The sequence below is a fragment of the Wyeomyia smithii genome, chromosome 2, assembly GCF_029784165.1.
Source record: "Wyeomyia smithii strain HCP4-BCI-WySm-NY-G18 chromosome 2, ASM2978416v1, whole genome shotgun sequence".
Lineage (NCBI taxonomy): Eukaryota > Metazoa > Arthropoda > Insecta > Diptera > Culicidae > Wyeomyia > Wyeomyia smithii.
The window spans coordinates 182,681,843-182,709,518 of record NC_073695.1 but is presented as its reverse complement, the minus strand read 5'-3'; the positions used below and the strand labels follow the sequence as shown (position 1 = coordinate 182,709,518).

At 38.0% G+C, this 27,676-nt stretch overlaps 1 protein-coding gene across 3 annotated transcripts in view; it reads right to left on the bottom strand.

Moving 5' to 3' along the window:
- The window catches only part of LOC129721313 (homeobox protein extradenticle), a 64,309-nt gene extending 47,296 nt beyond the window's left edge, over positions 1–17,013 (bottom strand). For 2 of the 3 annotated variants that reach the window (XM_055673750.1, XM_055673751.1), the window contains exons 1-2: positions 16,483–17,013; positions 1,920–2,176 (exon numbers count right to left, since the gene is read on the bottom strand). In XM_055673750.1, coding sequence (XP_055529725.1) covers positions 1,920–2,166 — 247 coding nt within the window. In that variant the 5' untranslated portion in view covers positions 2,167–2,176; positions 16,483–17,013. The remainder of the gene's footprint in view (positions 1–1,919; positions 2,177–16,482) is intronic. The other variant, XM_055673752.1, reaches the window with a different exon arrangement.
- Positions 17,014–27,676: the final 10,663 nt, after the last annotated feature.

Below are 27,676 nucleotides of genomic sequence, written 5' to 3'. Positions count from 1 at the left end.
TGTAAATTGGCCCGATAAGCGTGAGCTATGTTTCATTTGCATGACTCTGTCGTATAAATATAAGAAGAGCCGTATGATGCCATGTGGCGAAGTGCCCAATCATCAGCAGCAGGTTGATGTATATCAACACTTGCAGTCTATCATCCATTTCAGTAATATAACTAGAAAAGAACTTTAGAAAACAAGTGGATGCAGAGCAGCAATCCAGAAATATATACAGGGTAATTTATCGTCAATGTGCCATCAGTTATAAACTAAATCTGTTGACAACATGTTTGACAAAATTGTATTAAATAGTTTTGTCGAACAGCTTCCTAGATCGCATGATGTCTTCAAGAAAAAATAACACTAGACAGTATCTGTTGAGACATAATTTGCAATTGAAGCCTTAACACAATTGCAGAGCTAGCACTACCACTGGCTTATTAAACCAACATCATACTTTGACCAGCTGGAAGGCTGCCTAGGAAATTTGGTTCGAAATTTCGTGAGAATTTAAGCGAAATTTAGCGAAAATCTGCGAAATTTTTCTACACAAAAGTATTCTAAACCTCGCACAGCCTTACTGGTTATCGCTATACCACAAAAAATAAATCAGACAAACCTCTGGTTAGCTTAGTATGCTTCAAATTTTCGACAGATTTGGAATGGAGTATATAGATCGAAACATTATTCCAATCGCCATTCGACCCTATCGAATCACACGAAAAACACGATAGCCTGCTACGGGACTGATCCGTGCGTTGATCTACATAATTAAGTATGCTAATTAGTTTCATGCTGAATTGAATACATCTCCAAAAAAAAACTGATTTCGTTCGTCCGTTCGTTTCCATTTTGGAGGCGCAAGGTTGCTACCATAGCGCGAACGTGAAAGCATCCGCACACAACGCCACCACCGCGTCGCGTCCAGCCGATATAATATTGTAGAAATCCGAGAGGCGACACCCAGTGACCGTGTCCCTCGTGCTTCCAGTGTCTCCATGTGCCGTTTATCGCGGTATGATTTCGAAACTGAGAAAATAATGTGGGGGAGTAGGCAGGTTTCCAACCAAAACAAAAAAAAAGTTGAAACAAGAGGGCGAATGGGAATCCGGAGAAAATAAATGGAGTGAAGCTGCTCCGCCGGTGTATATGATATATGCATAAATGAAAATGAGCATTGTTATGCAAATCTGTATCATGCGTCGCCGGCGAATCGATAAGATAAAAGTGTACCGTCGCACGCCTATCTCAAATGAAGTTTTAAATTATTTCATTGCGCATGGAATAATCTTTTGGTGTTTAAGACAGAAGGGCATGTTTTCATGGATACAAAAAAGCATGGGATGAGACGATTATACCTTGGAGTGTTTTAGAAACGGACAAGGAATTGTGTTTTACTAATTTGCCAGCAAAATTGAGTGTACAACACAAAGTAAGCTTATTACCTGAATAGCATGTTTTACCAATAACTAGAATAACAGAAATTCAAACGCCAGTAGTAAGTAGATGTACAGTGTTTGAAATGTTTGCTAATTAGTGACTTACATAGTCAATTTACGATGTTTGTTAGAAAACAACATGTAAGTATATGTTTGGAGCATTAGCTCCAGCTTTAAGAGGAAGTTTAAAAATGAAGAATCAGCCAGCTTCCTGCTTTTGAGCAATCAGCAAACGACTACTCTTGCGCACCCTTCGTATTATCCCAATTCCACACGTGAGAAGAAAAAGCTTTTGCTCTGCCCAAACAACGTACCTACATATACCCATGTAGAGGCGCACAGCACAGAATGGAGATCCCGACAGCGGGGAAAAGGCGACAGAACAGTTGTTTGTGTGTATGGATGGAACCGAAAAAAAGAAACAAATCTCAAGATAAGATACCCCATCTTATTGAATGCTACGGCACGACGACGCAACATGACTTTTCCACTAACCTGTTTTTTCTTTGATCTCACACAGCACTGCAAACAGGACTGGTTTCATCCTGTGGCAGTTTAGCGTGTGCTTTCGGGCCTGAGCTTCGTCCAGCGACTGGTCCGTGATGTTCATGATTTGCTGTAGGATCTCTCCGATATCCTGCCGGCGGGGATCGTTGTCTACCGATTGGCCATCGTTTGTCGGCATACCATAGTTTGGCGGCACCAGGCCGCTGTGACCCATCATTCGGTTAGGGTCCTCCATTTGTGGGATTCTGCAAACAGAAATCAGTGCAGGGGATTTAAGTAAACGTCTATTTGACACAACAGAAAAGGGTGTTTGGCTCATGCTTAACATATATTACACAATTGTTTACAGACAATTTAATTCCGCTCGCAGATTAGAACAGTTCTTTTATTCGCAAATTTGTTTCCGATAAACACTGCATTGCATGTTAGGTTAAAATTATTTGATTACGTAATTACTTAATTGAAGCCACATTCTCGACTAAATTCACATCTTTCTTGAATCACCAACTTTCGTAGCCCAGTAATTGGCTTACAATCTGTCAGATATGGGTACAACGCAATTCACAAAATCGCTTACGTGTGCAAGTGTGCTTAATATAATCATGAGATATTTGAATTTGATAAAGTTAAGCCCCAGCGATTATTTTCATTGCCATTTGATGGAAATTATATTGTGTTGTAGTCGCAATGCGGTTTTCGCTTGTAAAACATGCAACGTCGGATATCTTTGATAAGTTTTTTTGGTATTAAAGACATAACCAATATCAAACAACTTTTTAAATCGCTTTTCTTTCATATGTAAGTCGTATGTTTCTCTGCTGACGATACAAAGATTAGAATCATAATCTTGAAATCTGAAAGTGGTTATTTAGTTGGATCTCTTTTTTATGTACTTATTAGATTTGAGATTGATTTGGAGTCAGTCGGTTGGGTGCTACGTCTGTAACGAATACATAAAGGGTCCTTAAAGCAAAGCAAAGCCTTGGTGGTACATTCCGATTCGGAACTCCACCTTCTGTTAATATACATAGACTTCGCCTAGTTTTCATTAGATTTATCATTCCTTTCTAGAATAATTTTCTTCATTTGCCGTTTTAGTTATACTGATAATTTAGTAAATTTTACAATTTTGTATCACACATTGAGAGAATGTGTTACATACCGAAGCGCCTGTTTTCTTTGGATTCGTAGATCTACTTTGGACGCAATCGAAATAAATTAAATTAATTGAAATAATTGAACGAATACAAAGAACCATCCCTATATACATGTTGTAATTTTAGGCTCAGAGTTGTCCAAAGAAAATCAAACCATTTTTCAAACTGTGTTTTAAGTAATTCAGATCAGTCAAGTCTTAGTTGCCCTTCGCGGTCTTGACTCTTCGAAGAAATGGTCATTTTTATTCAAATTTGTCGTATCGTCTTCTATCGTTGTAGACCAACCTGAGATAATCTTCAAGCCGACGGAAAATAAGTGCATCTGAGACTATTAACTGAGATCTACTGACAATAATTTGTAAAAGCCTTTTAAGCCAGAGAAACAGTTGGCTCGTGATATGAAACAATAATCTCATGCTATTTGCTATTGAGCCGCAACCGCAGTGATAGGCAAAAGTATGTAACAAAAGTGGGGCTGAAAATGTTAAAAATGAGTAAAAAATACCTCAATATTTAACGCAGGGGTAAGTATCGCATTAATAAAGGCTGGGTGGAATTGAACCGTTAACCCGTTAATTTTTACGTGGGGCTACGTCTTTGTTTACTATACTAGAATGCATTCTGTAAAACTGGAAATGAAACTGGAAAATGTTGCGTCAGATTTCAAACGTGAATAAGACCATAACCACATGATGGATAACAATAATGAATATGTTGTCGGATAGATAAAATGTGGAACAACTTTGTAATATGCTAGTTATTACTCTAATTTCATTGCTAAGCGGTAGAATTGATAAAAAGTTTCAATAACAAATTTACGCCAACAATCAACCAATAACATGCGATCATTCCTAGCACAGACGACAGGAATGGACACCAACCGTTCCCTGTGATATTCTCTGTATCAATATCGAAAAAAAATTGACAGACACCAATAGGTCAATTTATTTTTGCTTCCATGAGCTTAGACTAATATGATGTCTCGAAGGTAAAAGTTTTCCGAAAAGTATGAAATAATCCCCATTCTTGAACAATTCCTAAACCTGCTGTTGCCGTAATAAGAACTGATGTCTTGAAAGAAAACATACTAGTGGAGGAGAGAGCAACAGTACCAGTGGAGGAGAGAGTCACAGATCTCTCGTCGTCTATGATTGCAGCGGTACTCTTCTAATCGTACATTTTAGCGGTACACTTCTTATCGTACTGCAGCGGTACTATTCGTATTGCAGTGGTACACTTCTGTTCGTATATTTTTATTCGTGTGCTATCGAGGAAAAACTGCAATGCTGCTGCTGATGGTGACAGAGAGTTTATCTCATAAATATGATTACCATAAAATACTCAACAAGAATTGCACATTTTTACAACGGTTATAAGTTATATTTATTTAATTTTATCTTCAATATTCACAAAATAATTGTGACCAGATAGCATCGAAAGAGTGAATTCCCAAATATACAAATTTATAGAAAAGTAAGAGCCGGCGAATGCTTGTAAATTTTAGTCCATTTACTAACATTCATTCCGAATCTTTGTTCACATTTCAAAACTGTTGGATGATATATTATTGTTTTAAACTTTTTCATAATAAACGTTTATTAGCTGTCTTCGTAATAAAGCGACAGTAATTGTAGGAAAATAAGAAAATTGTCAAGCAAAAAACAAAAATGTTGATTGCTAATATTTTTTGCTGGAACTTGTTGATAATTTTGTTGAACATATTTTCTTATGTTTGCCAATTAATGCACCTTTGTAAGGGCTTCCATGTTATTTTGAAAGTAAGATCTATATTATAAATTTGATTTAATCAGAGTTAAATAAGACAAAACCATTCATTATGATAACGTCAGTATTATTGGATTTGGTTTTTGAGGATATAGAGTTAATTCTGACTTTGACGCATTACGGGAAATTCTTGGTGCTTCTTCAACAAGAACGATAAGCGTGTGCTTTGTCAAACACATGTTGTTTTCACAAAAAAATACTACAGGCATAATATCGCCAAATATAAACGATATTCTTTCGATTGTTGTTCAATATATTTCTAAAAATAGATTTCCAGGCAAGGTTGAAAATAAAAATACGTAAGTCACCGAGCAATCACATTGATTCTGTCTGCGAACTCTGTATATTTTGTAACAAAAAATCGCCCTAATTACAATGTTTAGTCCCACGTCACTATTTCATGCAACCCTAGGGCTGTATATCTTGTAGTATTTTACTTTTATTTATTTCGTCGATCAGGAGTAGACAATATACAATATTCTAATGCAATGTTTATTTACAAACAATTTCTAATTTAATAACCGGTGCGAATGCGTATTGGGCTGAAAAGTGTTTAAGTTCATGCAGAGACATTGTAAAGTAATTGGTTTCACAGTATTGATTTTAAAAGGCCCTCATACGAATCAAAGGTACGAATTTTGCATAATTTGTGCGGTAATTTTTTTTTCTTCATCTATAGTTTATTTGACACGGCACAAATACAATTCAATGTTTAACGGCGCCAATTATATCTGGTAGCTTACTTTCTAAAGTATCTTAATAACTAAAAGCAAATTTTTTATCCTCGCTGCCGACTACGAGCTGAAACTAAATCTAACTTAAAGCTAGAATATTTTGCATTAAAAGCACAGGTTTGCTGTTTGATGGTTTTCATTGCCATAGGTAAGCAGCATATTAAATTTGTTCCGCTGCTGGGCCAAGATATTACGGACTGGCATATTGGGTTGTTTAGATCGGGCCTTGAGAGTATCGTGCGGGTCTGATTGCTGTTTCCGGATCCGGGGTCTTAACGTGTTCTTGTCGTTTGATTGGATGTAGGCGGAAGGGGATAGGACTAAACTGGGGCGTGGATGGATTTCAGGAAAACGTAAATAAGGGACATGTAGGATAGGTCACGGCTCGCCAAGACATCACGAACAGGAACAGCCGGCTGCCTACCTTCGGCCTGCAGGGAAGCTATTAATCTAGACCTGGCGTCACGGTGTACAGGGCATGACCAAACAACGTGCTCTATGTCGTGATAACCTTCACCACAGGCACAGATACCACTCTCCCCGAGCCCAACACGACGGAGATGCGCGTCAAATCTATAGTGATTGGACATAAGCCGGGACATCACGCAAATGAAATCCCGACCTACATCCAACCCCTTGAACCACGGGTTCGTCGATACCTTGGGGATTATGGAATGTAACCACCTTCCCAGTTCCCCCTTGGTCCAAGAATTTTGCCAACTGATGATCGTATTCTGACGTACAAATGCGAAAAATTCATTAAAGGCAATTGGTCTTTCATAAATATCACCATTTGTTGCGCCCACCTTAGCCAAAGAGTCCGCTTTCTCATTACCCGGTATCGAGCAGTGAGAAGGAACCCACGCTAAGGTAATCTGAGTAGATTTTTCGGATAAAGCACTCAGATGTTCCCGTATTTTCCCCAGGAAATACTGAGAGTGCTTAACATCTTTCATCGATCGGAGAGCCTCAATGGAACTGAGACTGTCCGTAAAGATGAAATAATGGTCCGTGGGCATTTTTTCGATAATCCCTAGGGTGTACTGAATTGCAGCTAATTCTGCGACGTAAACAGAAGCAGGATTATCGAGCTTATGGGAGACGGTTAAATTGTTATTGAAGATACCGAAGCCAGTGGACCCATCAAGAAGTGATCCGTCAGTGTAGAACATATTGTTGCAGTTGATGTTTCGATATTTATTGTAAAAAATTTTAGGGATCTGCTGCACGCGTAAATGATCCGGGATTCCACGAGTTTCTTCTATCATGGATGTATCGAAAAACACAGTAGAATCAGAAGTATTTGATAAGTCGACACGATTTGGAATATTCGAAGAAGGGTTAATATTTTGGGACATGTGATTGAAATACAATGTCATAAAACGGGTTTGAGAATTAAGTTCGATTAACCTTTCAAAATTTTCAATCACGGGACGGTTCAAGACCTCACATTTGATTAGAATACGAGAAGACAGGCTCCAGAAGCGGTTTTTCAATGGTAGTGCTCCAGCTAAGATCTCCAAACTCATCGTATGGGTCGATTGCATGCAACCCAAGGCGATACGCAAACAACGATATTGTATTCGCTCCAGTTTGATCAAATGTGTGTTTGCTGCGGAGCGGAAGCAGAAACACCCGTACTCAATAACAGACAGTATCGTTGTTTGGTAAAGCCTTATAAGGTCTCCTGGGTGGGCTCCCCACCATTGTCCGGTTATTGTACGAAGAAAATTCACTCTTTGTTGACATTTTTTCATCAGATACCTCACGTGACAACCCCAGGTGCTTTTAGAGTCGAACCAGACACCAAGATATTTGTGTACCAAAACCTGAGAAATCGTTTTACCCATTAATTGTGTTCGAAGCTGAGCAGGTTCATGCTTCCTAGAAAAAACTACTATCTCAGTCTTCTCCGGAGAGAATTCGATACCTAGCTGTAAAGCCCAAGCAGACAAATTGTCCAAGGTATCTTGCAATGGTCCTTGCAAATCGGCAGCTTTGGCTCTTGTAACAGAGATTACACTGTCGTCTGCAAGTTGTCTTATCGTGCATGAATTTGCCAGACATTCGTCGATGTCATTTACATAAAAGTTGTAAAGAAGGGGGCTTAAACATGAGCCCTGGGGAAGACCCATGTAGCTAATGCGAAGTTTTGTGCGGTAATGATTGATGGCAAACATGTTTCGATTTCGAAGTTGTCTGTGCGCAGAAATTTAGCTTAGATAAAAGTATAGCTGAATTGATGCGCTGCAAAACGATATCGTTTAAAAATGAAACTATTGCAAATTCACGACGCCATTTCAATGATTGAATGTTTATGAGCATGCAACGTGCTTCTAATGACGGAAGAGGAAATGATGTCCAGCCTAATTCACGAACGGCATACAATAGAAATAGCTTTTGTACTGATTCTATGCTTTCTTCGTGTGTGATCGTATAGGGTGACCATGCACTGCTGCAGTATTCCAGTATTGATCTTACATAGGCTTTATATAGCGTTTTGATGGTATTCGGATCCTGAAAGTTGTAACAAAAACGCTTTATAAGGCTAGCATGTTATTAGCTTTGTGGATTATAATGGTCAATGAAGGTTAGTTTGGAGTCTAAGACAATTCCTAAGTCCCTTACTCTTTCACAATTTGCAGTTGTTCTTTTTCGACAGAATGATATTAGGTTGTATTTTTTTACATTTATCTCTAATAAACTTTTTTTACTCCATGTGAAAAATATGTGTAGTCCATGTGAAGACACTCTGTAATGCATTGATCTCTTCTTCATTTCTTATTTCCAAAAAAGCTTCATATCGTCGGCATAAATTAACACTTTTAGTTTTTTGGTAATAGCGAAAATGTCGTTAACATACAGATGAAAAGAAAAGGTCCCAAGTGAAAGCCTTGGGAGTTCTGGCTCAAGCCCATTTTTTTGGAATTTAAAGAGAAGCATTGGTATGTCTATGCGATCAAATGCCTTGCTAAAGTCTGTGCAAAGAGCTTCTACGTGGTTTCCATTATCGATTGCATTCAATGAATCAAGTAAATTGGTCGATGTTGAACGGCCCTTGAAGAAGCCATGTTGCTTCTCAGTTGTTGGGTTTTTAATTTAGAGAAATAGTTTTTTAACAATCGCTTCGAATAGTTTGGAAATGCAAGAAAATTTGACTATTCCGAGATAATTACGTATGTTGGGTTTCCGGCCAGATTTGAAGATAGGCAGTAGAAATGAGCTTTTCCATTTTTTGAGAAGCATCTATATTCTAGTGACATGTTAAAAAGCCATAGCAATAGAGCATTAAGCTCCGTTGCAAGATTTTTCATAAATACTGGAGGCAGTCCGTCAGGCCCAGGACCTGATTGAGGCATCTAATTTATTTAACGTTTATTCTACACATGAAGTCGGTTTACGCCAATATTCCTCGAGAAGCTCGAATAAAATGTAAAATAATCGCGGTCGCGATCCTCTTCAGAAAATGTTGTACAGATTTCTTGGAAGCATTTTGCAAAAAGATACATTATAGAAGGAAAATTGTCAGATTTTAGTTTAATTTTCACGTAATTATAGAAGTTCTTCGGACAAGATTTATTTCAAGCTCAGCTCACTACTGTTGTCTTTTATGTAGGTTTTATGTGTTTTTTGTTACCGGGTTTTCAAATTTTTAATTTGACTGTTATACCAGACAGGTTTTTTTTTGTATTCCTAATAGGTCTCCTTTTCTTCAGGGGTATTTCCTGTCTAAGTCTATTTAATTAAATTTCATAGAAAGTATCCAAAGCCGCGTCGACATTTCCCCTATTTCTAAGAATACATTGCCAGTGCGCATTGTTCAGTCTATTGCGAATATTTTCAAAGTTTGCCTTCTTCGTCTGCATAGTTGTTGGGTTTCCGGTGCGCAAGTGTTAATAAAGAATTCTCGATTGCCGTGTGTTACATCTCATTTTTCTATAGTGGATTCGGTCACAGAGAAATCATCATAAATGTTCGGAAATAAAAAGTCTAAGTAACAGCTTTGTGATTTTTATTGTTGTTAATTTGGTTCAGTCTGAAATAAGCGGTTTTTCATTGTCCCCAACGACTGAAAGAAGAATGCATTTATTTTTGGAGTCCTGAATAAAATCTGCATGGCGTTGATTAAAGTCTCCATGGATATGGATTTTAGCCTCAGGAGGAAGTAGTGACAAAATTTATTTAGCAATTTGGAAGAGGGTTTCAAAGGGGTTTCGTGAGCATGGTCAGCAGAAAAAGATACTGAGACAAACACGTGTATTTCACCTGCTATGTGTAATTTCACCCACGAATTCTTTAACTTGTGTTGTCTTTTTAATTTCTGAACTGAAGTTAGACGAAACTGCTATGAATACTAATTTCTTCCGGGCTTCATCAAATTCCTATCATCTCTGAATACATTTTAGGCACTCCCAAAAACTTCTTCACTTCTTACACTTTCATCTCAGCTGGTTTCAGTTGCCAGAATAATGGAAAACGATTTTTTTTTTATTCTCGCTTATTTTCCGTCGGTCTATTTCCGCCACTGTTGTGGCCAATTACCGACGCCCAGGGTGGCGACTCCACACCCAGGTCCCTAACTCACGACCCGTTTGTTAACGGACCGGCGCCAACGGCTTTACTTCCTCATGCGATGGAAGGCGTGATCCCAGAGATTTTTCGCCTCAGAAAATCTCCCGGTGTCGGCTAGGATTGAATCTAGACCAGTTGGGTTGGTTGTGGGTGGATCACGCCACCTCACAACCATAGACACCTATGTCGGCGGTGGGATTCGAACCCAGGCGTCGAGCGTGGTTGGCGGAGACGTTACCAACCACACTAGGCCCCCGCTCTCATTTTACAGGGCTTTTATGCGATTGAAATTTTGTTAATAGACCAAAATTTCATTCGCAATCTGTTTCAGTGAAGAAATTTTGGGAAGTAGGTCTATTGATTGAGTATTAAAATTGTTTACCTTTTTCTTATCGAAAGGAGTAAATATTTCCGAAAATTCGGTCTATAAAATTTGTCGACACTCTCCCTCGCACGTTGCAGGGATTGAATCCTTTGGTTGTTCAGGTGTTTACTATAAGAATTCAAGTCTTCGAAAGCTGCTTGTCGCGGTAATTCTTCATGTACCACGAAGAAAAATTTCTTGAGCTCTCCGCAGCTCAAAATTTTTTATTACTTTTAAAGTTCTTATCCGGATCGGATGAGCAAAAGTTCAAATCTTCGGATGAGCAAAAGTTCAAATCTTACGCAGTCACTGTGTCCTCTCAGTTCACACATTTTCTGCTCTAATCACGCACAAAAATGTGTGGAAAGCATAACGCATCAGCTGCAGAAGGAATACATAGACGTGATACAAATCCAAATGTGTATCATTAATACATGGCAAGGCAAATCGTTTGCGCCGCGATTCACGCCCACTATAACCAGAGCCTCACACTGCTGAGCAAAAGCGACGCACTTGCTTGAAGAGAGCAGTAAATCGTGTGTATATCCCAATCAACTTTTTCATACGTATAATAATGTGATCATACAAACTCGCATTTGATGCACAAAAACAGCATATGTGTACTATTTTGGAGGCGATATACGTACTGAGGAATAATGGTATGCAATTTATTGATATATGTATTTTTATGCGATAAATTCCGATTGAAAGAGATTTCACAATTTCATACAATTCTCAAATTTCAAATAAAGATATAGGGTATCGAACGTCTTCGGCAGTGGTTTTCTTCGGAAGGTTTTTGCATAAGACTGCGGCAGAAAACCTGTTGTAGAACAAACATTCTTGGGGGAATTGTGAATATTTTCACATTCACACAGCCTCCCAGAAATCTAAAGTCGCTAGCTAGGATTTAATTAGCGTTGAACATAATGTTACGGTCTCCAGAAATCAACTTCTGACGCCTGCTTATGACCCAGGGCCAGAAATACCTCAAATTTATTCAAAAAGTTTTCGTTATGCACGAAAAATGTTGACAATTGGCTTCCTCCTCCTTTTGGAGTTTTTCCTCTCCATTTCCAATACGCCTATGACTACCTCCTTTGTACAAAGAAAACATGTATTCCAAGTTTGGGGGAAATAGGTTCAGGCTGTCCATCGCATCTTTTCCTAATCTCTCTGGTAGCATCTGAATTCTGTGTCGTAAAAACTGCTCCTTTTTTTGACGCTATCTATCAATACACCCAAATTTTGACTTCTTCAAAAAAATGGATGTGTGCATACCAACTATACGGTTTTTTTCAAGACTGTTCGGATTTTCAGAAGATCAAATTTCTGTCTGAATTTTGTCCAGATTTTTCAAACTATTCGGAAAACGTACTAGTTTACTTTCGGGAAGTATTGCTCCACTAAAAAGATCAATGAACGATGGGTGGACATTTTCAAATACTTTGACACAAAAGTTGTTCCCTTATCCGAGCACGCATAAATAGGATTTATTTTGTTATTTCCGGGAACAACCACTGCCTTTGAACTAACATGTTCGTAGACTACCAACATTTAGAAATTAGAATGTTCTCAGTCACATGTTGAAACTACTGTTTGCGAAAAGCGATCTCACTTATACTGGCACAAAGTTTTATATAGGTTTTTGAAGATTGGGACTGTTTGAAGACTGAAATGTTAACCTGTGTAATTTAATATGCGAAACGCCTTGTTACACATTTTAATGTTGATAAATCACAATAAATAGTTTATGCTGTTTATTTTATGATGTTGAGAAAAGACAGTAATGAGAAATAGCGTTATTTCAAAATGTTAACTGCATTTAATGCGTCAGTTATGAACGAAAACCTCTGAACAAAACCATCAATCAATATAAAACTTATTTTGAATTATTTGGACATGAACTGATAAAATTGAATACTAAAAGTTAATTTTATAACTTCCAGTAAGCGATAGTGGTATCAAAGTCAGTTGGGACAGGTATGAAGGTTTGTCAAGCTGTTTACAAAACAAGGCGATTGGACCGGTGCTTTTCTATTTTCTATTTCCTCAACCATCGACAGAAATGACGCACAAACTGCCGTGCTAATTACCGTCAATAGCTTCTGGGTCACTTTTCATCCACTCATCGGTTTTCATGTGATCTTGCGAACCTAACCGCGTTGCGCTTATGAAAAATAGCAAAATGTGTCATACGGAGGTAGATGATGACAACAGGCAACTGATGGCCATCAGAGGACAACCGATTATTCAAATTCGAGCCATCTGTGGTACGAAACAAAACTCTCGACCCAGTAGTCGTATGTTCGAATCTCGATTACCATTATTGTTAGTCTGTAGCGTCCGCTAGCTCTGTAATATTTTAATTGGCTGCAAAATCTGTGTCAAATAAACAAAAAAACCGCTGCGAGATCAAAATGTAACAGATTGGTTTTGTTTCAGTAGAATCGATGGTATCAAGAGTACCTCAGCGAAAAAAGGAATATTCAAAAATTGTCTGAACTCGTTGGCAAGATATGTAAAAAAGTAACGTCCCGAATGTGCAGAACTGAGTTGAGTTGTACACATATAAGTTTAACAATTCGGTGGCAAATCAGCCTGTGGCTGAAAGCCATTTTAGTAAATAAAATAACGAAAAAGATTTACAAATTTCAAAATCGTGAACAATGGTAGAATGACTGGCTACAATTTGGTGTACCTATTGAATTATTACCATATACCTTGGACATACAAATGTCATGCAGATGTTTAAGTCGTGTCTTTGACAATTGAAAAATGTTAACAGTATAACCTGACTCGAAAAAACGGAGACGTAAGTCTCATTTAAGAGTTACTATCAGCAAGCGACATTTCGTATTTACCCTCCATCTCAAAAATGTGTATACCTTTACACCTACGTTCTGATAATTCCGTTAGGCCTTATCCGACAAAAAGTTTTTTACATTGAATGAAATCGATTAGTAATTACAGTATTGTAACATTTGCTATATTATCGCTTTAACGCGACTACAGTTGTGCATTTTTTTATCGTGTAGTCGATGGTATCGTGAAAACCAGATAGGTCTTTTACGTAGTACTACCGTAACAGTTCGGAGAAATTGTTTCGTATGATTAAATTGATAAAAAAACATCGTTTTCATGGGACAAACAGCTTGATCACGGTCAGCAGTCGGCTAGATATTGTCAGGTATGTATAAAGCAAATTCATACGGCTATAAATAATTCCTTGACAAAGAACTTCTGCTACCAATCAATCAATAACTTTTATGTTATATGCTCAGATTTACTGCCCATAAATGCAAAACAGTCCCATTTGAGTTTTCATCACTTTTGAGATAAACCTTAGAAACTTCTTTACATTACGTGTGCTCTTGAAAATTTACAACAAAAGTTAGGTTTGTTGCTAAAATGATGAAAAAAATATTGAATTTGGTCAGTCCCACGTTACGAATAAACGCATAACAGGCTCAGTGCTAAAACCAATTAGCAGAAAATCATGATAACTTTCATTAAAAGACCAAAATAAGTGTACTGATCGGAACAACAATAACCTTATTGCATAAAAAAGTATTATGCACAAATATATTTACCCGGATGAATGCTTATTTTAAATTTTTGTTTCTTTGATTGAATCCATAGGAAGGAAAGAATGCTATGGTTTACCTGCGTCTACTGCGTTTTACTCAGTTGTACGTTTTTGGCAGTGTGACTCTTATGCGTTTATGGGCAGTTTACGTTTTAGTTCAACTCAAAAGCCGGAACAAAATAACCTTGTTGAACTCAACAAAAAGTTTTAAATTTCAAAAGCATTTTTATTTTTCAAAACATCATTTCACAAACTTTTTATGACAAATTGGTCTAGACACATGGAAACCAACATTAGCCGACCAGCTGGGACACCCGTGAGGGTTTTATTTTTACTTACACAGTATGAACCTCAGTATAGAGTTCCTTCTACCAAAAATTGCTGCGGTAATCAAAAATAAACTTATTTTCCATTTCTAGAATCGGTTCAAATTTATTGCAGAGAAACATTTAGGTAGGTATCGTTTTCAACAACAACGATTGTGATTGATTTCACCCGGTGCTTGAAAATAATAAATGAATTTACTTTTTAATTTATCCTTGTCGGTATTTGATTATCTTTTGATAGAGAAGAAATTTATGAGCTTCTATTAGTCTTATCAAGCACTGTGTAAGATTTAAAAGCCATTGCATAGTAGACATCATCAGTACTGGCACTGATTGAACATGAAGAATCACTTGTAGTACGTACACACGGAAATTCACTACCGCTTCACTTACCCCGACGGTAAAATTTTAAAGCCAAAACGTGATAACGACATACGTTAAAATAACCTTTCCGGTCTGACAGTAACAAACCTACGAGTTTTCACATCAATCAAACCGACTCAGCAAACATAAGTCCGTTCTCTCGATTGGAACGGTCATACGAAGGAAAAAAAAACGATTTGTGTGGCGCTGACAGATAAATTACTTCTATCAATTACTCGATGCAATTAGTGTGTATTTACGTAACCGGTAGAATTAGCATCCATGAGTACAATCTAAAACGCATGAAATGATTTACCAATACTGACAGACCGTTCCATCGCATTATAATAATTAAATTGCGCGGTCCTCATAGTCTGCGTATGGTTGTTGCCCTTAAAGTCTCGCATTCCACCGACGATGATACTTTCAAATCACGTCAGTGTACCGTTAATATTGCGTCCAAATTGCCTTTTCTCATCAGCACTAGCTATAATGCACGGATGTAGCACCCGCAGGTATCTCCTCAATGTTTTAATTTTCTACCTTTTCGTCTTGCCCAGATCTTTCTTGAAGCGTACCTTCCTCCCGTTAGATTGGATTACAAGACTTAGGCATATTATAACTTAACCCATTAGGATGAGTCGCTGGCAAGCAACTGCAGAAAGGCACAAAGTGTAGTTTATTTATTTACTTTAAAATTTACTGTTTCTTCTTTGGTGCTACCTGCGGGAATCGTTGTGCGAAAAGTCAACTTGCGACGGCGGCTTATCTCACAATGCAGGAACGTCAGGTAATCGTCTAAGTAGCCGAGAACTGATCCCTCCCGCCCGGGGGTTGCTTTGTACGTACGGACTACCTGTATTTCATTATTTCCTCTCGTTCCCAGCGCTTCACGGTTGCGAAATTTGTTCTACCTTTGTGACAGCATAAACAAATAAAATATGTTGCTTTATGACATCGAGCTTGCTCTAGCGATAAAACTTAACACTTTATGAGCACCTTGGTGGTACTCTATGGAAAGGCGATACAATCCAGAGCTCGGGACGCACTCTTACGGATCTGTCGAAATGTAATTTATGGATATAAACAAAGAAAGTACTGCTGGCCACAGAGGGCCTCGGATGGTACGATTGCTTGTTTAAATTATTCATCCATTTTGACTAGTTATTTTTCGTTGCTCCGTCGTCACTTGCTTCATCTTCCTGCCGTAAGACAGACTTTCGAAGAGGGGGAGCAAGCAACGGAGAAGAAAAAGTCAAATATATTTATAGGGGAGTACTGGCAACTATCAGCGAGCGTCACGGAATCACAAACACAAGTAACACAACCGCACATTTAATCCGCGATTTACCAACACCATCGAGAAAAGGTGCTTCGTAAACTTCCTCTTGCAGCAGCCGCTAGCAGGTTCTAAACTGGTCGAACAGTGTTTCATTCATAGGCCAATGTCGGCCGCTACTTATTTTAAGTTATCGTCATGTTTCCCTTTCCAATAGTATTCAATGATCCGACGTATTCTACTGTTTTCTCCGTTCCTCCAGCGGACCAATATTATCATACGCTGCTTGAATTTACATACGCTTTCAAGAATGCTACAGATTTACCAATGCTAATCCGACCCTATCTCCTTTGAGAGAAGAAATGGAGAAGTGAAGATTTACCTTCTTCAATGTACACGAGCGGCTTCAGTATAAAATATTTCAACAGTTCATAGACACTGTTCTATTGACACTTCACTCAAAAATGACCAGAGATCCAAAAATATATTGACATTTATTCACACAACATACAAATCGCTGGTAAGCGATAGAAACAAACACTTCTTCTTACTGCTTCCACTTTGATTCACAGAATTTCTTTTTCTTACATCCAGAGGAAAAAGGTGCTCCGCCAGAACTGTCTCAAAAAGAATCCTAAAATTTCACGTATACAGCGTTGACCGTCGACCTAATCGGTACACTAAACTAATAGTATGCATGTGCGTATACACGTTTCCCGCAATAAAACGCGATAAAAGCCACTTTCAGCGGATGAATTTGGCTTTCTTCATCGCCGAAATGGTTCAGGCTGCAGCGCACAGTTCGCCCCCGAGGAGTGCTAGCTGAAGTGTTTTAATGGCCGACGCGAAACACACAAAAGATTTTTTTCGACTCCGCACTCTTCTTCACTCTGATATTATGCTAGGCTCATCAGGAAAAGGCTGGCAAGATGTTCTCGACACAGATGAGAGCAAGAAGGAGAGCATTTCGGCGATGAGAGTATCAAAATTGCGCAGGGCTGTACCTGGGTACGAAGAAATGGACACTACGGCCATCTATGATTTGGATGCAGCGATTTTGTTGACAGATTGCGTTCTCTTATAAGATGCAGAGTCTATGTTTATAAGAGTCCCGCTAAGATGAAACCTAAGGAACCAAATCAGTGTCAAACGAGGGTACCAATCGAGCAATGTAAATAAACAAGGTGATAATGTTAGGAGTGGATGAAAAGTGTTGTAATTGAGCGTAATAAAGAATATGTGTTTTTCCGAAGTTTTACTTACACATTTCAATCCAACATTAAACCTGTACACTGGTTCACTTAAATTTAACAAAACATCACCGGTGTAATCTTTCAAAACTGTGTACCTTGTGAAGAATTTCAAAAAACGATATCCGCTTATGCCTGGTGAAAAACAGAACTGTATAGTTCTTGGCAACAAACGGCACAAAAACTGTGTTGCCGAAACGATAGATTTTCTCTTCGCGCGACTCTATATAAACATTGACTCTGATAAGATGTATTGTTTCAATTGGACCGTTGGTTGGTGATTTCAATCATGAATGAAAAAGAAATATAAAACGAAGTGAAAGTTTTTTATTTTAGTTTTTGGCATTTAGTATTATCGAATTTAATCGCTTTAACGGCTGATAAAAGAAACTGATCGTCTAGAAAAAAGGTATGAAGAAGAAGCTACATGTAGTAAATGTGTAAGGGGTAATTCACATACCACGTGGACAGATTTTTAACGATTTTGACCCCCATCCCCCTCCGTGGACAACTGCCCATCTAAATTCTAGAAAAATTATATGAACCGTGGACATTAGCCAACCACCCCCCTCCCCCCATTCAAAGCTGTCCACGGGGTATGTGGATGGCCCCTAAGGTACGGTGGTGCTTTTTAAAGATATTGTTCAAATAGCCTAAACTAATGTTTTATATTTCTTTACCGTTGTATCTGATAGCTTTATACTCAAATGGAAAAGGTTCTCCGAGTATATAAGTTGAGGACTGGTAACATCGAGAGCCTGGTTCTGAAGAACCTATATTTTTGAAATGCCTTTGGTATTAAATGCTTTTAATCTTGTCTACGTTGTATAGGAATGGTTCCTTACTTCGTTTGCCCTTGACATTTGATTAAATGCGTTAAATGATGGCAAAACATTAGATGTAAAAAAATATGTGCAAGAATCATGTAGCTGACAAAAATATAGTACGCCTGTCTAAAACACATTGAGAATAATTCATGGAGATTATGAACTATTAAAAAATCTCTTTATAATATTGTCGGCATGGACCAGCAACGAAATAGAGCTTTTTGACAGATCAGTCACGCACACTAAATTCGGGTTGTTTGCCTCATAAATGATTCTTGCTTTACTTTACCAGGGTTAAGCAAATCGAAGTATATAGTCTGTTTTGAGTTGCTCGGTACTCGAAATCAAATATTCATTTTGTAAGATACTATCCGTAAACAAACCACACAGTCCGCACAAAAAAATAGCTTTAAGGTCAGCGAAAGATTATTAAAATTTCGCGATCATTGCAAGCATTCCCAACAAACAATGGGGCTGAATAAAACAGCTAATAATTTCAAAATAGCTGAATAAAGTCTGCATACAGGTGAAATCGATTGCCACAACGCTCAGTTGATTTATCAGCTGAACAAGCAATCAATTTAGGTTTAAAAAAATTGTGAAATACTCCACTACACTCCATTATTTAACTGTTGGCTGGTTAAGCGCTATTTTGATTAAAAAAATAGCTATTAGACAACATCAATTAAACACTGAACAAACAGGTTGAATAAACTTTTCTTGATACTACCTAAGAAACATTTTTCAGGCTAAATAGGTGCTTTTATAGCTAATCTTATTCAGTTGACGGCTGAACATAGGTTGAATAATTTATTTTTAAGTGTTTAATCAGCTTTTAATCAGTCAGTTTTGGAGAACTAAATCAGTTACTTGTTACATTCGGCTTCCTAAATAGCCGAACAAAGGCTTAGTAAGAAATAACTCAGCCATTTGAACAACTTTTATACGTGCTGATCGATTCTGTTGAAGCGATTATTCATTCTTTGTACAGTTTGTAGAAATACTCTATTACATCCAACAGTAGCTGGCTTATAGTGCAAATAAGCACCTATATGACAATTCCATGGCTAAAATTGTACATTCTGTCTTTCTGAAAAAACGCTTTTTCATCTTTATTACAGCTACGATAAATATAATTCAAAATATATATTCGTCCCAATTAGACAACTTTTTATTGTTTAGGCGATTCGAACACATCTAAATCTATTTCGGTTTTTTTTTGCACTTTTGTGTGTACTTTTCATTGTTTATTTTTATATTATTGTTAGTGAAAATTACCTTTTTAGTATCCAATTACTTTACTGCCAGTCTCGAATTTCGAACTTATGCTCATGAGGTTGCTGGTAGAACGCGTTGCCGATTCGTCCATCTTGACATACATGCATACGTATTGATTTCTATTATTTCTATTTCCAGTTTATTCATAAACAGTTTTTCATTGGCTGTATATACACTGAATTGTAGCTGAACAATCACTTCAGCACTGCTCACACGAAGGAAGGCCTGAGGGTGAGAAGGAAGCGTTCTACGCGAAGCTGAACCAGGAGTACGATAGCTGCCCGTCACGGGACGTGTTAGCACAGACAAACAGACGTACCACGAGATTTATTTTCGTGGATCAAAATAACGATCAATTCAAATAAGTTTCAGTTATGCGGAATATTCCCGCCGCAGCGGTGGTGGCGCTGATGTGTCTTTTCCTTTGAACTCAGTTGACAGTATTCGAGCAACGTGCTGCCAAAACCAGCAGAAACGCTGAAAGTGTATCTTTTGCGGAATATGTCCAGTAGGTGTCACACAAGTTAGTCTGACCCACAATTTTTTTTAGAACTTTATATTCAGTGGTACGTCTGTTTGTCTGTGGTGATAGTCGTCATTGGACACATGAATGCTCAGGTAGGACGGGAGGCAACGTATAGACCGGTAATAGGGCCAGATAGCCTGCACGCCTGGTCTAATGATAACTGCCATCGGTGCAGCCTCATAGCAGTGGTATGGTAGTCCGAAGTACCTTTTTCCCCTGCAAAGATATCTACGAAACCACTTGGAGGTTATACCAACCAACAGACAGAGAACCAAATCGACCACGTTCGAGGGCAGGTTCTTCTACGATATCATCAACGATCACACCTAGCGCAGTGCGAATATAGATTAGGACCACTCTCTAGTAGTTATGAGCATGCGCTCAAAACTCTCAACTCTCGACCAAATATTGAGCAACTGCTGGACGCCGATTTTCTCGGTTGGCTGAAAAACAATCAAGCTGCTGAAGTGGACCAACTTCCCAGTGTGCTGTTGAAATAGTGTCGAGAAACAATGGTCACCAGTAATGCTCTATGATCTGGTCAAGTAGTTGTTCAGCAAGAAAGAAAACTTAGAATAAAATTCTGAACATGATTTTGAAGCGTTCTCCTTGGTTTGGTACACTCGAATTTCATAGACCTACTGGTGTTGAAACATTTTTTGACGTTGACGTCTATATCGAAGTTAGGCCCCTGAATTTGAAAATCTAGTAATTCAACCAGAGAAAAGCAGGGAAAAGTGGTCAGGTTTTGAGCGCTTATTTTGCAGTCATCTATAATCAGGTTTTCGAGGTTTTGGCATCAATCGATCAGAAATTCTTTTACGGTTAAATTTATGTAACAAAAACAAACTATTTTTTGAGATACACTATTGAAAAATTGGTAATCAATATCGATTGTCTAAATCATACCGCGCAGCCAATCACTACCTCTCTTCCCAAGCACAGTCGACACTAAAGGATACAATCGATCTGACTTTGTTGTTATTGTTGTGGTCACTTTCTGTTTCCGATGTTTATGCTGCTGCTAGCGGAAAAAACCTTGCAAATATGCATCTTTTTGTTGGTGTTAATTTTACGACAGCGGCCGGCGCCCCATCATTTTAATTCCAAAACCGCACCAGTGACATGCGGACGCTAGGTGATAGCAGCTGAAAGGAGGAAAGACAAGAGTACCGGTCATCTCGTGCCGGTTTCACCCGTAATGCTGGTGGCTTTAGTAGTAAATGGCTACTGCAAAACACTTAAATGGCTGGAATTCTGTACGGACTAACCAAAAACAAAAATGTATTCGGCACCTGGCCCCTTTTGGTGCCTCGAAATTTTGTTACAGAAGCGGCTAATTTAATTTTCTGTTTTACCAAATGCTGCTGCAAGCGGAAAAAACCTTGCATAAATGAATGTTTGTGTTGGTGTTGATATTACGACAGCGGCCGGCGCAGCTTTCAAGAAATATGTTTCCTTACCATTCCATCACCTATGTAGCTCCACCTTCTTTTTATTTATCTGACGAAGCCTTGGTATAAAACGTACCGTTCGAACATTTCACCCCATCAGTTTCATTACTAAACCGTACCGGCTACATACCGACGCTATCTTGAAAGAATTCTGGACGGACTGACCAAAAACATGGATATATTCGGCACCTGGCCCCTTTTGGTGCCTCGAAATTTTGTTACAGAAGCGGCTAATTGAATTTTCTGTTTTATTACAAAATGCTGCTGCTAGCGGATAAAACCTTGCAAATATGCATCTGTTTGTTGGTGTTAATTTTACGACAGCGGCCGGCGCCCCATCATTTTGATTCCAAAACTGCACCAGCGACATGCGGACGCTAGGTGATAGCAGCTGAAAGGAGGAAAGACAAGAGTACCGGTCATCTCGTGCCGGTTTCACTCGTTATGCTGATGGCTGTTAGTAATAAATGGCACTGCAAAATACTAAAATGGCTGGAACTCTGGACGGACTAACCAAAAACAAAAATATATTCGGCACCTGGCCCCTTTTGGTGCATTTCTGGTCTCAAATACCAAATATGTTCGTAATTACCGTCTACTGAAATAGGAAGAATACATCGAATTTGTTAATTCTAATGTTTTTCTTGTTATTTTAAACTACGAACAAATGCTTTTCTAATTTGAATACCTGGGAAGCGGGGATGCCAATATAAATAAGGTTTCATCCATATATGTCATTTATATTATTTATTAATTATTGTTCAAAGCGCTCTAATGTCAGCAAATAAGAAAGCACTGTTAGATGAAAAATATAGAGTCCTACGTCATGCGGTATGTATGAAATGACAGCGATTAAATAAGAGAGATCCATTCTTCTAGTATTCAGCATTCAGAAATGCACTGTTAAAATTGCAACAAATACTGGAGTTGCAATTCCCTCTACTATTTGTTTTAATGGAATATAAGAATACGGTAGTCAACGTCATGCGGTCGTGTCTTGAATACCACCCTCCTACTTTTTTTCCTGTATGGACTTCCTTACTGCGACCAGAATCGTAGATCTATTGTGAGATATCCCCCTGTGTCTGCTGTATCCCGCACTTCTATTGTTAGCAAAACCGCTATTAAGAAGTGGCATGCTTATTATTGTTGTTTATCAGTGCTTGTGTGTAATGTGGTGATAATCTTCTTTTACACGCTTACTGTTCTACTATACCGATGCTCGTTTCTCTTGCCAAATATCACCAATTATAATTCCCTGGACAAGTTTCGTCGTGCGTCCTTCTAGCCAGTTGAAACATTAAAAGCTATGTCAAAAAATATTACCAATTTTCGACAAAAGTCGTCGCATTTAGCAAAACGTGATTTTTGAAAAATGTTTATCGTTGTTCTTTGATTTTTCAATGGAGAATAAAAAACTAATCGAAATGTCTTAAATGACAGTTCTATTATATACCCTACATGGGCGAAGATATTTCGAGCAGTATTTTATTCTTTATTTAAAAATCGAAGGACAATGATAAACATTTTTCTTAAATTACGCTCAGAAAATACGTTTTATTCAAATGATACATAAAAACTAATTTAGCTTTAGGACCCAAAAACCAAATATCTTAAATACCAATATAGTTCACTTACGTGAAATTATGAAGACAAATTGAAAATGACAGAAGCGTTAGTCACCTTTTCGACCGCTAGGTGCGCCACTTCTGATTTTGTTCTACACGACATGCGAAATAGAGTAACTTTTGACAATAATATTACCCTAATGGGTACACTGAAGAAAATGCTCATTTTACTGTGGAGTGGACTCGGCCGAATATTTTATAATAGTAAACTTCGTCAATGTATGAGGCAATCCATGGGTGGTGTTCCACGGTTTGTACGTTTGTCGACCTCCGACAATATTTTGAGTTGTAAAATAGCGACTTCCGGTGACTGGAAAACTGCCGAAAATGACCAAATACCACCTAATATGGGTGTTTTTTTTTTAACCGGAATGACGCTCAGAGGCCAGAAATTGTCGCCAAATGCCAGTTTGAAACCCAAGATGGCGACTTCCGGTTTCTGAAAAACAGCGGCAAATGACCAAATATGGGTATTTCCGCGATTGTTATGATGCACTGAAGCCACAAACCGACATTTTGAGTTGTAAAATGGCGACTTTTGGTGACTGGAAAACTGCCGAAAATGACCCAAAAACAACCAAATATGGGTGTTTCTTTGACCAGAATGATGCTCAGAGGCCAGAAATTGTCTCCAAATGCCGTTTTGAAATCCAATATGGCGACTTCCGGTTCCTAAACAACAGTGGCAAAAGACCAAATAACACTCATTATGGGTATTTCCGGGATTGTTATGATGCACTAAAGCTACAAATCGACCTCAGACAACATTATGAATTGTAAAATGATGACTTCCCGTGAATGGGAAACTGCCGATTAAACGATGATTGCATCATATTCGTTTCGTTTTCATCACTGCTTGGGATTAGTTTACATTTACACGTCGTGGCCTGATTATTTGAATATTTCTTCTTCGTGCCTCGATAAGCTACATCTATTATATTATCAATATTTAACTCCCGGAATGGCGTTAGTTTTACATACAAACAATATACGCACGAAATCTACAACATATTTTTTTCTGTGAAAGTATGAAATTGTGTCAACTAAATCTAAAATTGAGTAAACTCAGTTTCGTGTGTGAGAATGTCACACGCTCACAGAAATTAAACAACAATGCACAGTGGTACAGTAAGGCAATGTAGGAGGACATGAGTTTTTCGATGCGATTTTGTGGTTTTAGAGTAAAATTTTTTTTCTAAGAACTATTTTTTTGTGCAAATGAAAATTAGGGTGTTCCTGAAATCGACTATATAAAAAAACTAACTTTTTTATTTGCAGAAATAAATGTATACATTCATCGGCACAGTTGTTGATCAACTAATTTTATGCAACTTTCGGTATTTCTTCACAATATTTATACAATATTTGTTCTTTCAAATGATACCAAAAAATATTATTTATGTTTGCCCTAAACGGAGACATTAATATTTTAAAAGGGCCTATTTTTAAAATAGAAATAGTGAAAACTCTTCATCTGTACAATATATCGACAATGTTTTTTCGTCAAAATTGGCGTATTTTTGATTAAAGTTACCGAAGAAAACTTTGTTTTTAAATTTGAATTGAAAAAATAGAGCGAAAAGACTGTTTTTGGGAACCAAATTTAATGTCTACAAAAAAGTTACTTAGAATTAGTTGATCTACAAGTTTGCCAAAGAATGTTTACAATTATTTATGCAAATAAAAACAAGCTAGTTTGTTTTTATTTCGTTGATTTTAGGACCACCCTTATTTTCATTTGCACATAAATAGAGGACTATGTATAAAAAACAACTTTTTACAAAAACTATGGCTTTAAACCGCAAACCAAAATCGCAACGAAAAACTTATGTCCGCCTAAAATGCCTTACTGTACCACTGTGCAATAAGTTTAGTTACCTTTTTCACCACAAGAGGGGGTGTTCCCTGTCTGTCTTCACGGAAATATATGGAAAATTCGAGAGTGAACTATATTGTTATTTTAAGATATTTGCAAAAACCCTATCTTTTCAGCTACATTTATCTCATTGAACAAAATTAATCACTGACAATTAGGTTTTTAAGCTATTGACGGATTTGACGGATTTTATATCATTGTCCTTCTATTTTTAAATGAAGAGTAAAAATCGCTCTAAATCGTTACAATGACAGTTGGTACATAAGCGTACCACAGAGAATTCATCTTATTTTCGAAAGATGTGTAAAAACCTGAAACCGTCATTTAACCGTAAGTGGTAATGCTCCCGCTAGGTGGCGCTCGCTCCAATGATAAACCAAACACTGATATCGATGAAATATCGATACGGCAATATTTATGCAGGGTAACTGGGGCACCACAATACAGATGTCGTTAGTGTGTTAACGTATTTTGATTCAAGTTTCCACACACGATTTTTAATTTTTAATATGAACATGAATGTCCGAGCGAGCTGTCATTGTAGCGATTTCGAGCAGAGTTCGAATAGTTATATTTCGTGATTTAAAAATTAAAGAGCGATAGAAAATTTTTGAAAATCACGTTTTACTTAAACACGTTTACTTACTTAGAAAATGCAGCTCTTTCAGATGATTTAAAAAACAGATATAGCTAAACAATCCAATTTCTGGAATGGTGAAGATTAAAGAACATTGGCTATAGACACTTAGTTTTGCGTTTTTAAGTTTTTAAATATATTAAACTAGTAGTTCGAAAACCTCCATTAACCCATTATTCCCGGCAGTTTTTTTGTACTTAACATACCCAGCTTTCCTTTATAGAAAACGGAATATGTTAATCTGATCTCATATGCGTAAAAAAATTCTACAGTACTGTTCGATAAATCGAACACCTGGTCATAATGGGTTTAATGTTGAATCTATCCATCATTACCGCTCGTGAAAGCTAGATATTCTCGTCAAAATTCTCCCAAACAATATCTTTTAATTTTTAAAACTTCTTCGGAGCACGTGAAAAAAGTATATTTTACCCCATAGCGTCAAACACAAATTTGGTTTGTTTTTTTTTAAACTCTAATATTTATTTAGGCCCAACCGCAAAGCATAACGGGGCCGAATATCTTTTGGAGTAGGGAAAAGCCAGCTTGAGTAGAGCCTGTATCCCGACTGCTCCTCCTCAAACAGGCATAAAAACCCTCTCATCTTTTCTCTTTTATAAATACAATTTAAAAATACATATCATTCAAACCTACGGCTAACAATAACAATAATAAATAAAGTTCTTCTCTGTATGAGTAAATATCAATTCTTAATACTATTCGTTAAGGTGTGATGGTTCCTTATATCTTTAGAAATCAAAACTTATATCTATGTTTGGTGGATCATGTCTCTCAGAAAGAAGCGATGATTCATGTGTCTCTAAAAAGATCAATAAAAGAAAAAAAAAGGAACAGAATTAGTGTGAAAAATTTGGTTTGTTTCTTTTCGTCTCAAAACTTCACCATTTCAAAAATTGTCGGTGGTGGATTTCGTACAGTAAATGTGATTAGAGATAGCGTGAGAAAAGTGCTAAGGCTTGCAGTATAGTGTTTATGACAACAATAACCAACCAAATAGATGTGATCACGATCTAACACTCGTTAATTCGAACTTTGTATTTCTATCCGCTTCATTTTCTGAGCTTGACGGAGCCTGGTCCTCGTGGTTCTGTGGTTAGTGATGTCGGTCGGCTAGCTCTCACACACGGTTGTGATGTCGGGTTCGATTCCCGATAAGGTCGAGGATCTTCTCGAGTTGGAAATTTTCTCGACTCAGTACTGGAGCACGGTGTATCGTTGTACTTATCCTACAACATACAAAATGTGCCAAAAACAATATCGATAACGAATTCTCTCAACTAAAATAATCTAGTTGATCGAGACCGCATTCAGCCCTCCAGGCTAGCGTACGATATTGTTTTTTAAATTACTAGGGAGCTGGTAGCCACAAGGTTACAGAGTCCGCCTTGATAAGTAGATGGTCGTGAGTTCGAATCTTGTTAGAAGCAGGCCATTTTTAATTATCGAAGGACTTAAGCATGGGTTAATTCTCAGGCTCCTCATCACCACCATCACCACTCCCCAGAATCACCTAGAGATAGAGAACATTTATATGCTTCTGAAATAACTTTGCTCTTGCATCGATAGAACCGCGATACACACATACCCTTCACTCCGTTCTCGTAGTGAAATAACATTTGTACGTTTCTGGGATTGGGTTTTGGGTAGACGAACGCGCGCGTCGTCGCTCTCTCGCAGTCGATAGAATTAGAATCGCGATACTACATACGGTGAAATTTCGAAAAGGAATGCGACAAACACATTAACACAAAATCTCATAGTCTTTTCGGCAGCCGAGCAGGAAAGTCGTTTTTCTAGAGTGCTCTGCGGACCGAAACTAATTTCCCGCTCTCTTTTTTAGCGTTTGCGTGTGCAGTGGTGTTGTTTGGTGTGCGAATACGCGTCGTTTTTGGTGGGGGAGCCCCGACTGCCGAACAGCGCCAGTGGTAGTGGTGCTAATCGGCGCGATTGCTGCATTCGCGTGTGAGGTGGTGAGTCGTGCTTGTTTTGGCGCGAGTGCTGAAAGGTGTCGTGCTGGTCCAGCATCAGCGTAGGTCGATTCCCGCAGCAGAGGAGTACGGAGCTGTGGTAGTGGTTAGT